This window comes from Lactuca virosa, chromosome 2 (assembly GCF_052849685.1).
Source record: "Lactuca virosa cultivar CGN04683 chromosome 2, Lactuca_virosa_CGN04683_v6, whole genome shotgun sequence".
NCBI lineage: Eukaryota > Viridiplantae > Streptophyta > Magnoliopsida > Asterales > Asteraceae > Lactuca > Lactuca virosa.
The window spans coordinates 301,092,540-301,106,556 of NC_136427.1; the positions used below are offsets into that span (position 1 = coordinate 301,092,540).

Here is a 14,017-nt window from a genome sequence, read left to right on the forward strand (position 1 = left end):
GGAGAGCTAAAATACACGGTGGTGTATCAGTATATATATGTAATACTTTTCTATATATACTTGGATGATTTTTTGGTTGTGTTCTTTCCTCTGGTTCATGGCTTAGGCTATTTATAGCCAAAAGCAATATAATATGAATTGTAGAAAAAATGTGCCGTCCGAATTCCAATTGTAGGCGCCTACCAAAAATTCACCGTCCAAATCAAATTCACATATATATACTACTATTCATAGTCAAGCTATGAATAGTGAAAGATAGACGTCCAATTTCATTTCAATTAACATATATATTACTATTCATAGTCAAACTATGAATAGTAAATGATAAGTTACTGAAATAACCCCTGAACTATTTGCCACTTGCTAATTTTGGAGGCAACTTTTCCACAATCTCCACCTTGACATCAAAATTAAGCAAGTCATGCTTTACGATTAGTCAAAACCTATAGCTCACCAAACTCTAAAACTTCCATAAGAACCTGCAAATTTTATATAGAGAAAAAATTGTTTCCGAAAAATAAATAATACTTCCTCCACCTACGAGCCTTCAGGCTCAACTGCGATCAAAAAAACCCACCATGTCCAAACATAATTTGAACTTGGCTATAGGAAGACTTTTGGTGAACATATCAGCGGGATTATAATCTGTATGAATCTTGTCCACAACACAATCACCTTTTTCAATGATATCCCGCACAAAATGATAACGAATATCAATATGCTTTGTTCGGTCATGAAACATTTGATCTTTACTCAAGAAAATAGCACTCTGGTTGTCACAGAAAACTGTGGTCACCTTTATTCTATCATCGAGTTCTCCAAATAACCCCTTCAACCAGATATCTTCCTTAACTGCTTCTGTAATCGCCATGTACTCTGCCTCGGTAGAAGACAGGGCAACTGTAGACTGTAACTGGGCTTTCCAACTAACAGCACAACCATTTAGAGTAAACACATATCCTGTAATTGATCTTCGTTTATCCAAATCTTTGCCATAATCTGAATCAACATATCCGAACACCCCAGTGTTAGATTTACCAAAACGTAAACACATAGAAGACGTACCGCGTAAATAACGAAAAATCCACTGTACTGCTTTCCAGTGTTCTTTCCCCGGGTTCGCCATGTATCTACTAACCATGCTAACAGTATAAGCCAAATCAGGGCGCGTGCAGATCATAGCATACATCAAAGATCCAACAACACTAGAGTATGGAACACGTGCCATGTAAGCCATATCAGTCTCATTAGTAGGACTCAAAGCGGATGATAGCTTGAAATGAGCTGCAAAAGGTGTGTTGACAGACTTTGCTTCGTGCATACTGAAGCGTCTTAGGACTTTCTCAATATAACTTTTCTGGGAAAGATGCAAGATCCTAGACTTCCTGTCACGAATAATTTCCATACCTAAAATCTTTTTGGCAGCTCCTAAGTCCTTCATTTCAAATTCAGCTTTCAACTGGTCTTTTAACTTCTGAATCTCCTTCATATCTTTCGCTGCAATCAACATGTCATCCACGTACAAGAGTAAGTAGATCTTTGAACCATTGTCACCTTTCTTAAAATAAACGCAGCTATCATAGGTGCACCTGCTGAATTTGTGACTGGTCATGAAAGAATCGAACCTCTTGTACCATTGTCTAGGAGACTGCTTGAGGCCATAAAGAGATTTGTTCAACTTGCATACGTAGTTCTCCTTTCCAGGAACTACAAAACCTTCAGGTTGTTGCATAAAAATTTCTTCCTCAAGCTCACCATTTAGGAAAGCTGTAGTGACATCAAGTTGTTCTAACTCAAAATCGTTAGAAGCAACCAACCCCAACAACACACGAATGGAAGTATGTTTGACAACTGGGGAATAAATGTCAGTGTAATCAATACCAGGAATCTGAATGTAGCCTTTAGCTACTAACCGAGCTTTGTATCTTGGTTTATCATTTGGGTTGACAGGTTCCTTGAGCTTGTAGACCCATTTGCATTTAACTGGTCTCTTCCCTTTCGGAATAGGAACTAAATTCCAAGTACTGTTTCGCTGCAAAGATTCCATCTCATTTTGCATAGCGAGCATCCAATCATTTGAGTCTTCAGATTCGATAGCCTCGTCATAATTCGTAGGCTCCGTTGCGGACTCAATATTATTAGCAACAATAAAAGCATAGGCAACCAAATCAGATTCAGCATACCTCTTCGGAGGAATAATCTGTCTTCTCGGTCTATCTCTTGCAATGCTTGGAGTAGTAGCTTGTGGTTGTGAAGGTGTTGAATCTTCACCAACAACATGCTCATCCGACGAAGAAGAATCTTGATGCTGATTTGTACTCTGATTAGTGGTAGGTGAAGTAGGAAGCTCCACCTCCATTTGAGCATTCTCTTTATTTGCTTTGGATGATACATCTGATGCATCTGTTCTTTTAGAAGAGTCAGCAACTGATTGAAATATAGCAGACTCATCAAAAGTAACATCTCTTGAGATGATAATTTTCTTCAAATCAAAGCTCCATAACTTGTAACCCTTTACACCTTGATTGTACCCAAGAAAAACGCATTTGATTGCTCTTGGTTCTAGCTTCCCATTGTCAACTCGTGCATACGCTGGACATCCGAATGGTTTTAAATCTAAATAATTGGCAGGTTTACCGGACCATAATTCAAACGGAGTTTTCTTCTCGATTGCTCGTGACGGTGATCGGTTGATAACATAGCAAGCAGTCGAAGCAACCTCCGCCCAAAAAGACTTTGGCAATTTGGAATTAGAAAGCATACACCAGACCTTCTCCATAATGGTGCGATTCATTCTTTCAGCTACACCATTTTGTTGAGGTGAATGGACTACTGTGCGATGTCGAGTAATGTCTTCCTTTTGACAATAGACATTAAACTCTTCTGAGCAAAACTCAAGTCCATTATCCGTACGAAGATACTTTACCACCAGACCTGATTGCTTTTCAACCTGAACTTTCCAATTTCTGAAGGTAGAGAAAACGTCTCCTTTATTTTTTAAGAAGAAAGACCACACCTTCCTGGAGAAATCATCAATAATAGTGAGCATATAAATAGCTCCACCTTTTGAAGCAACTCGAGCCGGTCCCCATAAATCCGAGTGAACATAATCAAGTGGTCCTTTCGTTGTATGGATACCACTTGCAAACCTCACTCGTTTTGCCTTGCCATATACACAGTCTTCACAGAAATCCAAATCAACAATCTTTTGTTGACCAAGTAAACCTCTTCGACTCAATTCTGACATGCCTTGAAAACTCATATGGCCGAGTCGAAGGTGCCAAAGACGGGACTGATCTGGATCAGAAAAAAAACTTTGACACAACAGCAGCATCACTCGAAATTGTTTGCCCGTCAAGAAAGTAAAGATCTGAGGTTTTTCGTTTGGCTCTCAGTTTGTCGGAACCGTCTTTGAATACCCTGAGAACTCCACCTTTACCAGCAAACTCGTATCCCTTTTTGTCAAAGGAACTGAGAGATAACAAGTTTCTTCTGAGGTCAGGAACATATCTAACATCCCCCATGGTTCGAATAACTCCGTCAAACATACGGATCCTGACTGAACCATGTCCAAGAACTGGACATGTAGTATTGTTACCCATCAACACATAGCCCTGGTTAACCTTTTCAAATGTGTAAAACCAACTTTTGTTGTGACACATATGAAAAGTACAACCAGAGTCGAGTATCCAATCACCAGTGGAATCCAGTTTATCTGAATAAACTGTCAAAAGTTCTCCAATACCTTCGACCTCAGCTAGATCGGCTTCACCCGAAGTGCTAGCTTGTTTACCATTTGCTGCCGTCTTCTCTTTTTCTTTGTTCTTCAACTTGAAGCATTCTTCAAGCACATTTCCCTTCTTGTGACAATAGTTGCAAAACTTTCGTTTGCCTTTTGACTTGGATCTGGTTCTGTTGGAAGATTGAGAAGTTCTACTTCTCTCTGTTGTTCTTCCTCTGGCATTCAAACCTTCGGCTTTAGTATCACTTGAACCACCACCAGTAATATGCTTCATCTTCTCTTTTGAATCCAAAGCTGTATAGACTTCATCTAAAACTAGAGTGTCACGGCTATAGATAATAGTATCACGAAAATGGCTATAGGATTCTGGCAACGACGATAGTAAGAATAGAGCCAAGTCTTCATCTTCATACTGAACATCCATATTCTCTAAGTTATTTACTAACTCTTTAAATGTGGATATATGTTCAGTTAAAGAGCCTCCTTCAATCATCTTGAGATTGAACAACCGTTGCTTCAAATGCAACTTGTTTGGTAAGCTCTTGGTCATCAACAGTTGTTCCAACTTTAGCCATAAAGAAGCCGCTGACGTTTCTTTTAGAACATCTTGCAAAACAACATTTGACAAGTGCAAACGAATCTGGGATAAAGCCTTCAGATCTTTCATCTCCTTTTCTTCTTCGGTCCATGTATCGGGCATCTTATTGAAGCCCAATAGCGCCTTGTGTAAATCCATCTGAATGAGAATGTCTCTCATCTTTACTTGCCACAACGGAAATCGGGTGTTACGATCCAGTAGTGGAATATCGTATTTTACCGAAGACATGATTAATTACTTGATAAAATGATCCCAACGAGCTAATATCACAACCCGGATGCTCTGATACCAATTGTTGTAAAATACGACGGATCCAAATTGACTTAAATAATATTAGCTCAATGCGGAATGAGATCAAAAATTATCAAAGCGTAATAATCACAACGTAATACGAATAAAATAAATAGAATAGAGACACAGGAATTTACGTGGAAACCCAAATCGGGAAAAAACCACGGGCGGAGGAAGCCGAGAAACAATTCACTATAATTTGAAGTGTTTACAGGGATTATGAAAGAGATTACAAAATAGAGTGGGAGAGCTAAAATACACGGTGGTGTATCAGTATATATATGTAATACTTTTCTATATATACTTGGATGATTTTTTGGTTGTGTTCTTTCCTCTGGTTCATGGCTTAGGCTATTTATAGCCAAAAGCAATATAATATGAATTGTAGAAAAAATGTGCCGTCCGAATTCCAATTGTAGGCGCCTACCAAAAATTCACCGTCCAAATCAAATTCACATATATATACTACTATTCATAGTCAAGCTATGAATAGTGAAAGATAGATGTCCAATTTCATTTCAATTAACATATATATTACTATTTATAGTCAAACTATGAATAGTAAATGATAAGTTACTGAAATAACCCCTGAACTATTTGCCACTTGTTAATTTTGGAGGCAACTTCCCCATTCAGCATGTATGCTTTTTCCTAGATATGATGACGTTGTCAATGGCTTTTGGGCATTATCTGCAAATATGGCGGCTTAATGGGATGCCATTCCTTATGCTTCTCCTATGTAAGTTCTTTGATATGTTCTAATTCTACTTTCAAGTGCTTTTTTTTTTTGTGTATTTATTCTCCTCTTCCACCCCCTCCCCAAAGGAAAAAAAAAAAAGATCAAGCTACATTTGCTTACAAGAATGTATGTCGTATGCAGTTCTTGTTCATTGCATTATTGTTGGGCCTTAATCACCATGGTAACCATCATCTAATTATGTTTGTAAGTTTATTTAGCGTAGTTTATCACATTGTAGATCCTAGAATTTAGTCGCCATAAGCCACAAGATCACTGGTGTGGACATTTGGTTTGTAATCATGAGTTATTTTGGATTTAACATGTGAAGTTGTTTGATTAAGGTTTCTGTTCTTTTGATCCAAGGGGGCTTGGATTTAGTTTAGTGATTTTACTTATGCTTTTTCATCTAGTTTTTGAATTTTATTTTAAAACATTTTTATGGTAACTTAGTATATTTGAGCTAAAAAATCGTTATTACATTTGGGCTCAAGGTCTTATGTAGTGTGATTTCTAACATAATATCCTAGGTGTTCATGGATGGTTAACAGAACCGAGAACATATTTCGGAAGGTTAACTGATATTATCGGTTCGTTCATCTCTTGAACCGAAATATAAACCGAAAAATCAGGTTAACCGGTATTCGGTTAACCAATTTTTCGGTTCGGTTATCCGGTTAACCAATTAACCATTACTAATTAATAAAAATAAGTTAAGATTATTGAACTCTATAACAAATTTTCTAAAAGAGAATGAATGACAATGAATAATCCATATAATTTGTTTAATTATATTGTTGCAATGATATTATGATGAATTATCAAATATGTATGGAATATGGAAAATAATATCGACTAGTACAAAAACGTATTTTTTTTAATTAATAGATAAATGATAGTCAAATATTGAGTTATTTATGTGTAATGGTGATGAAATATTAATGACAATTTTAATCAATATCAACATATGTATATTTATAACAAATATTAACGATGACAATTAGTGATATAAAATGGAAAATGTAAATAATATTACGATTAGTAATTGTAACTAAAAATTTCTAAAAACTAATTTGATATTAACTTAAACGAGTAAAAACATAAATAATATTTTAAAAAATAGAAAATAAAATTTCGGTTTTTCGGTTAACTGTCCGTAGCAAAAAGCATGAACCGTATCCGAACCGAAAAAACTAAGATTTTACCGGTTCGGTAAACCAAACCAGAAAATTCAAAAATACCGGTTTGGTTAACCTGAAAATCAGTACAGTTTTTAAGTTTTTCGGTTTTCACATATTTTGAAAACCCATATCCTCAACATCTAAACTAGAGGTGCACAAGGCCAACCGGTAATTTTAACCAGCCTAATAAAACTGAACTATTTTTTTATAATCTAAAATCTAAAACCGAACCGCCGGTTTAATATAGCTTTTAAAAAAATTGAAAACGGATTTTTATCAGTTTTCTAGAAAACGAACCGAACCGTCTTTTTAACCGAAACCTGATTTTTTTTAGCAAAATTTCACTTAAAAAAACCGAAAAAACCAAACTAATAATAACCGAAACCAATTTAAAAAAAACATTTTTTTAAACCGAAACCAATTTAGAGCCAATATTTTTACACCTTTAATTAGGGATGGCAATAGATAGGTATGGGACGGGTATTAGTGAGTCGAGTCCCATACCCGATTGTAAAATTGTATACCAAACCCAATATATCCGGTCGGGTACCCTGTTAGTAAATACCCATTGGGTTAGTGGATATACATGTGGGTATCAGTTATCCCATTTATAATATGTAAAAGGTATAATTTACCCACGGAAACTTTTATTACGAAATACCTAAAATAGCAATCATATATATATATATATATATATATATATATATATATATATATATATATATATATATATATATATATATATATATATATATATATATATATATATATATATATATATATATAATTGCTATTTTAGGTATTTCCTAATAAAAGTTTCCGTGGGTAAATTATAATTCTACATATTATAAATGGGATAATTTGTTTTTTTCTATTATCTACCCTTCTTAATAAAAGAGTAGTTTTCCTATGCCACATGTCCTGCTTAATAGCCATTTCTAAGTCACATGGCTTCTAAGGCTTGTGGTACCTTTATCCAATTGCTTTGCTCATGAAATTGCAGAGTTGACTAGTTTGTTAGAAATTAGGAACATTATAGTATACGGTATACCACAAACTGTTCCTAACATGAACGGAGAATTGAAGATAATAATTAAGTTCTCACTTCTCTTTTGATACAAAGCACAATTGACAATGAAAGAAAGTAAACTAAAAGGAATATTTGAATCACTTAAATAACTATTGCCTATCACTAATGCGAGTTTTGAATGTTTTTTTTAACAACAAGAAAGAAATATATTAAAAAGAAGCTAGTGGGCAGCTAGAGTTACATGAATTACACACAAACCTGATTAGAGTCAATATACCAATCAAATCAATTAAGGATGTGTTCGTCACGTAGCGTTTTGGAGCGTTTGAGAGCTTCTAGCTTCTAGCGTTTGACAAAATGCTCCGTTTTGAACAGAAAGCCTCGTTCAGCACCACAAGCTTCTAGCGTTTAGTTTAAACAAAACGTTCCAAATCCAAATGCTACTTCATGTAGCGTTTAACAAAACGCTACAAGCTACCCGCTACAAGCCACACCGCTACCAGCTAATTTTGCCGAACACGCCGTAAGTGTGGCAGCTTTACAAGTACGATTCTTAATCCAAAAAATTCATGAAATTGCACCTCATTGGCTAACTCATTGTTGTTTTTAAGTTTGTTATCGAACATCCTATTGTTCCCGCATATAGTCCCATAAATCCCACAAAATTGCCTTGGTTATCACATTCTTAATGTCCAACCTTTCTATTTTGCATAGTCCAAAATAAATATGTATGCCTCTCTTTTCCAGATTCAGCCTTGCGAGTTTTGAATGTTGACTTAATAATGTAACATCTCTGTAACACCCATGGGCGGAGCTAGTTGGGGGGGGGGGGGGGGGGGGAGGGGGGGGATGCTTTGCCCCCCTCAATCTCCTTTACAATTGGCGATTGAGGAGTTTCCATAAAAGAATACGTATGAATCAAGAGGAATCTTGATGAAGTGACAAAAATTCGGTGAATTGTTGAGATGGGTGCACCAAAAGATTATATATATATATATATATATATATATATATATATATATATATATATATATATATATATATATATAAACTGGACGACTGAGAACCGAAACCACATTAGATTTGTTTTCTAATCATCACATATATATATATGTAATCCACAAGGTACCCACCCACTCTCTCACATACTGCCACTCGTGTCTTCTAAATCTTTAAGCAACTTTTACATATATGAGTATAATTAAGTTGGTTGTGTCCATAACTAATCACTTGCATATATATATATATATATATATATATATATATATATATATATATATATATATATATATATATATATATATATATATATATATATATATATATAATCTTTTGGTGCACCCATCTCAACAATTCACCGAATTTTTGTCACTTCATCAAGATTCCTCTTGATTCATATATATATATATATATATATATATATATATATATATATATATATATATATATATATATATATATATATATATATATTATGCGAAAATGCGAGAACCATTCAGTTTTTGACACATGTATATTGTAATTAATATAATTTTCTAATATTGAAAGGGTATAATTGTAAATATATATTTTTTAAATGTATTCATCAGTCAAAATCATGGAATGAATTTTTCCATGTGCTTTAAGAAAAGCTCTTAACAACCATGTGTATGACTCTATTGTTTCATCCGATAAGAGTCCAGCCCCAACATTGATTGTCTTGTCATGGTTGTTAATGGCAGTGAAAAGAACAAAAATCATATTGTACCTGTAATGTATATTATAACATATAAATAAATTTTTAATATAAATATAAATATTATATTGAAATGTACCTGTTGGTTCTGTAAGTCGCATCCATTGAAATCACATCAGAAAACTTAGAGTAATTTTCTTTAGCAGTTTCATCTGCCCAAAACATAGCATTTAGTACTTTATCATCTAACTTATATTCAAAGTGGAAATTTGGATAATTATCTCTACGAATTTGTAACTGGTCCACAACACATTGAGCATCATTAGGTCCAACTATATTCATATAATCTCTCCAGAAATTTTTGTAATCAATCTTGGATGCAGTTACATTATCGTAGCCTCCTTTTAGAATTGCTTGTAACTTGTGTGCTTTTGTAGCTCCAATGTTTAAAGTAGAAGCTTTCACAATAAGTTATTGATCACAAATTGTCAACTTATGGCTTTTACTACAAATGCTTTCTTGATCAAAATCATTAAGTGGGTGATTATGTACTGCTTGAAATTTGTATACTGTAAAAGTATCACTTTTATGATCTCTGTGAAAACCTATCATAGCCATGCATCCTGTTACCTTATGATAACTTTTTCTTTCTTTCTTTTTCAGACCTCTTGATGTCAATGTATCAATACTTTTTTTCCTTGGTTGACCATACTTGTTGCACCTTATATGTTTTTTTCGCAGAGTATAATCTCCATAATAAGTTGAAGTTCCCATTCTAATTCCAAAGCCAGCAGCTTTCCCATACTTCCGGTACATTTCAATTGCTTCATTCAATGATGGAAAAGAATTTTTTTCCTTAGGAATCAATTCTTTTTCAACATTTGGATGATATAAATCGTCTCCTTCGGGATAAATTGGTTCTGTTTATATATGAAATTTGTAGTTATTCTAATAAAAATATATTAACTTAATATTAAGGTTGAATACTTGCCTAAATAATTTGTGATTAATGTTTCTGATTGATCACCTGAACAAATATTGTATGATTCTGATTCATCAATGCTGAAATCAATTGATGATTGTATTTCTTTTCCAGTAGTTGGAACATAAAAATCGACTCCATCTCCATATAAAAATTCTGCGAAAAAAAATTATGCAATCTTATTTGAAACTTTTTTTTTGTAACGTATCTGTTATTCTGTATTAATCAATATCTTCTTTAATTGAACATTGAATTAATGTAAGTATGCAGTTTCTTTGTAATTAAACACCTTATTAATGTTTGATATTAATTCACGGAAGATCAATTGAAGTTAAATAACCTACCGTTTTTCAAATCAAATACAAACAGATTGAAAACTTGCCTGCATTATGATCGTTGAATACACTTCCTGATTTTTCAATTGTTAAGTTTTGATAATCAGTTGTTGTCGATGTAAGAATATCTTCTTGAAAATTCATCTTTTTTCTTTCAATAAGATTTTTTCATTGGAGTATTTCAATTCATCAAGATTCGGATAAATTGAATAGGCGAATCATAGAGATGTTGGTTAATAGCCTTATTAACCGTTTATATGTTTGCAGTTTCTGATTTAGAAGGTATTATTAAGAATACATTGAAAACGTGCATTTCAATAATTTTTAAATGACATTTATACCCTTTATAATTTAGTTTAATGATTTATTAATAATATTAAAGTTTAATGATGTGTCATTTTCTGATTGGTTCTTGTATTTTCGCATCTTTTATGTATTTTTGCAATAACCTTCCCCTATATATATATATATATATATATATATATATATATATATATAGGTAAACTTATGGATATTAATTTTGAATTTCTATTTCTACAGACGGTTAACGCGTTAACAAGGATACACCTTGAACGGCTGAATGCATCGCGTTCAGAAATTGACTCGACTTACTCCTGTATACGTTTTGCTTTTCTTATATATTCTACTTTCTTGATGAATGTCACTGTCCTTTCACTTTGGTACGTATGTATTTGCTTCAAAATTCTTCTATTTCTTGAATTAATTTCTAGGTATTATAATTTTTGTTTACTTGCATATTAATTACTTAGAGGATATGGATATCTATGATCATGCATCCATGTTAATTATCACTTTTCATGCTTGCTTATCTCCTAGCTAGATTTATTCTTTACATATTTGCAAGATGTATTTAATGAGCTACACAACAATAGTCCGTCGCCTCTGTTTTGGTTGTTATTCTTTGAGCCTCTAAGTATCGCTTTGGAAACACTACACGTACGTACATTGTACATACACCAACCTGTGTATTTTAATTCCATCTGCATTGATTAAGTTATGGAATTTTTGTTTTCTTTTATATTTTATTTGACTTTCAATTTTTAACATGGTTGTTTTTTTATCTACATACATTATATTCATTTTAGGCCATTTTGTTTCATGGATTTCAACTGATTGATATATGGCTTCATTACTCACCACGTAACACCACAAATTCCAAATTATTAAGGGTTTTGGATATGGCAGCAGGCAAGACTCTATCTATCTATGATTTTTAATATTCTACGTACCTTTGGCCTAGCATGTTGTTTGTTTTGTTTGTTTGTTCTAGACATGCATATATGACTCTTATATATGTGCAGGTTTACTATGGGAACAGAAGCGTATTATATTACGGCATGTGGGATTTTTCCTAGACATTATGAGTTTGTTCATGTCTCTCGGTCATTATATGCATATACAGTTTCTAGTTTTGGATGATATGATATTTCCTCTTGTTGATGCTATGCTTACCCTACCTACACAAGTAAGTTTTTTTATATGTTCTAATTCTACTGTTTTCTGTCCAGCGAATATTTATCTTGTGTGATTATCCTCTCCCTAGCTATTTAGCACCCCCTCCCTCCCAAAGTAAAAAATATAGCAAGCTGCATGCTTTTGCTTAAATTAAGGAATGTATGTCGTATATATTGCAGGACGTGATATGTGCAGTTGTGATGCGTATACGGGATAAGTTTATTATCTAGTTAAGAATGGTGCGTTGAAGGAACCTTTGATGCAACATGAAGTGACTATATATGGATGATTGGATTAGATTTTCGAAATAGAATGATATGTAGGACCCTTGTAAATATATTATATTTTGTAGCTAGGGCATGTTTGAACATCAAAACTTCAAGAATTTATGCCCACAAGCAAATGTTTGCATTTCCGTCACTTTTTACAGAACTAGATTCTATGACTTCGGTATGTACAAATTAAGCAACACTAGCTAACAAACAACCATCTAGCTTTACCCACAAAAACAAAACGATCCTCATGATACCTTTTGCCTCATTCGTTACCTTAAAAGTTATGTCTAAAACTAGTGTTATAAACCGATCGAATACCCTATTGCTTCAACAAATCAATGACAAGAGTACTTTGACGCCTTAGTTACTTTCTGTAAGTGCCTATAGATATTGTTCGTGAATCTTGAAACGGACCACCAACAACTATATGATGAGAAAGGTATCCATCAAAAATGTTACGTTGCAAAAACCATATTATTTCAAATTGCTTAAAGACTTCTAGAAAGACTAAGTCAAGAAGGCCGGTTCCATAAGATGGTTTCCAGAAAGCACCAAATCAGGATCAGAGTAATTACTTACTTTAGAACACTTTGGAGCCATCTAAAAATAACATGAAAACTAAAATAGGTTTGGTTGATTATTTTTCCAAAAAATTTCAAGAAAACGATAATTTTCCGTTTTTCAAATTTTATGTAAATTAGAAAAGTGATTTTTACAGTTTTTTAAATTTCTAAAATGAAACTGTATTTTTTTTTAATATTTTCATTGAAAATTGAAAATAAAAACTCAACCATATTTTCTATAAACATTTGTTAAAAATGAAAATTTTTCACTACCAATAACTCCCTAAGCATTTCTGATTTTAAATCACAATTTTGCAGTAAGTAATTTTTTTTTTTGGCGGAGACCATACATTTTGTGGTGGCTAATTGCAAATTTGATGACTACTGTAAGGAATAACAATTTTTTTTGGCAATTTTTTCATAAACTATTTAAAAAATAAGTAGATTGGTATTGTTCTCGTTTTTTTAACATGTTGTCCACCCTCTCTAAAAAAGGAAAAATAAATAATTTCTTAAAAGAATTATATATACACACGGGAACATATCTGACATCCCTTGTTTAAATATGTTTAATAAGGACTAACAAAAAAATTTCACAATTTTGTGATAAACTATTAAAAAAATAAGTTGATTAATCTAGTTCTCGTTTTTTAACACATTGTCCACCCTCTCTAAAAAGGAGAAAATAAATAATTTCGTAAAAATCAAATGTCTTCTAGCCTAGTGGTTTCTTGAGGTCGATGGCTCAAGTCTCACTAGAGTTATATATAATAAAGATCTCATAGACTTAGAATGTGTGGTTTCGCTTCACTTCCTTTTCCTTGTCTGAATGTGGATTTGGAGTAGTATCACATATTCGAATGACTATTAGATCCGAGTTATATATAATTTGTATACCCTATGTGATTATAGAAAGATTCAATAAGGATCTCAATTTAAAATTTGTACTAGAAATAGATTGAGTATTCTCATAGATTCTCTAGACATTCCCATTCTCGCACCGATAACTTGACTAGAGACACCACCTCACTAAAATAGTCAACAGAGAGAACTTCGAGAAGGGAACAAACAAAGAGTACGAAGCTAGTAGGATGCCAGAAGATACCAAAGGGATATAAGTGGACATCAGATTG

The 14,017-nt window shown here is 33.2% G+C and overlaps 1 protein-coding gene across 1 annotated transcript; it reads right to left on the reverse strand.

The window, feature by feature from the left end:
* Positions 1–9,150: 9,150 nt before the first annotated feature.
* Positions 9,151–10,714, reverse strand: LOC145158705 (protein FAR1-RELATED SEQUENCE 5-like). The gene is made up of 5 exons (XM_079077563.1): positions 10,618–10,714; positions 10,281–10,391; positions 9,859–10,173; positions 9,393–9,711; positions 9,151–9,325 (listed from the first exon to the last, which is right to left on the reverse strand). The coding sequence occupies exons 1-5, from the start codon at positions 10,712–10,714 to the stop codon at positions 9,151–9,153; spliced, it is 1,017 nt and encodes a 338-aa protein (XP_078933689.1).
* Between the last annotated feature and the right edge of the window lie 3,303 nt (positions 10,715–14,017).

Coding starts and splice junctions, on each gene's coding strand:
- LOC145158705 (XM_079077563.1), bottom strand. CDS start 10,714: ATGAATTTTCAAGAAGATATTCTTACATCGACAACAACTGATTATCAA. Junction 10,392..10,617: donor ATTCAACGATCATAATGCAG/GCAAGTTTTCAA, acceptor TTTTTTTCGCAG/AATTTTTATATGGAGATGGA. Junction 9,326..9,392: donor GCGACTTACAGAACCAACAG/GTACATTTCAAT, acceptor TATACATTACAG/GTACAATATGATTTTTGTTC.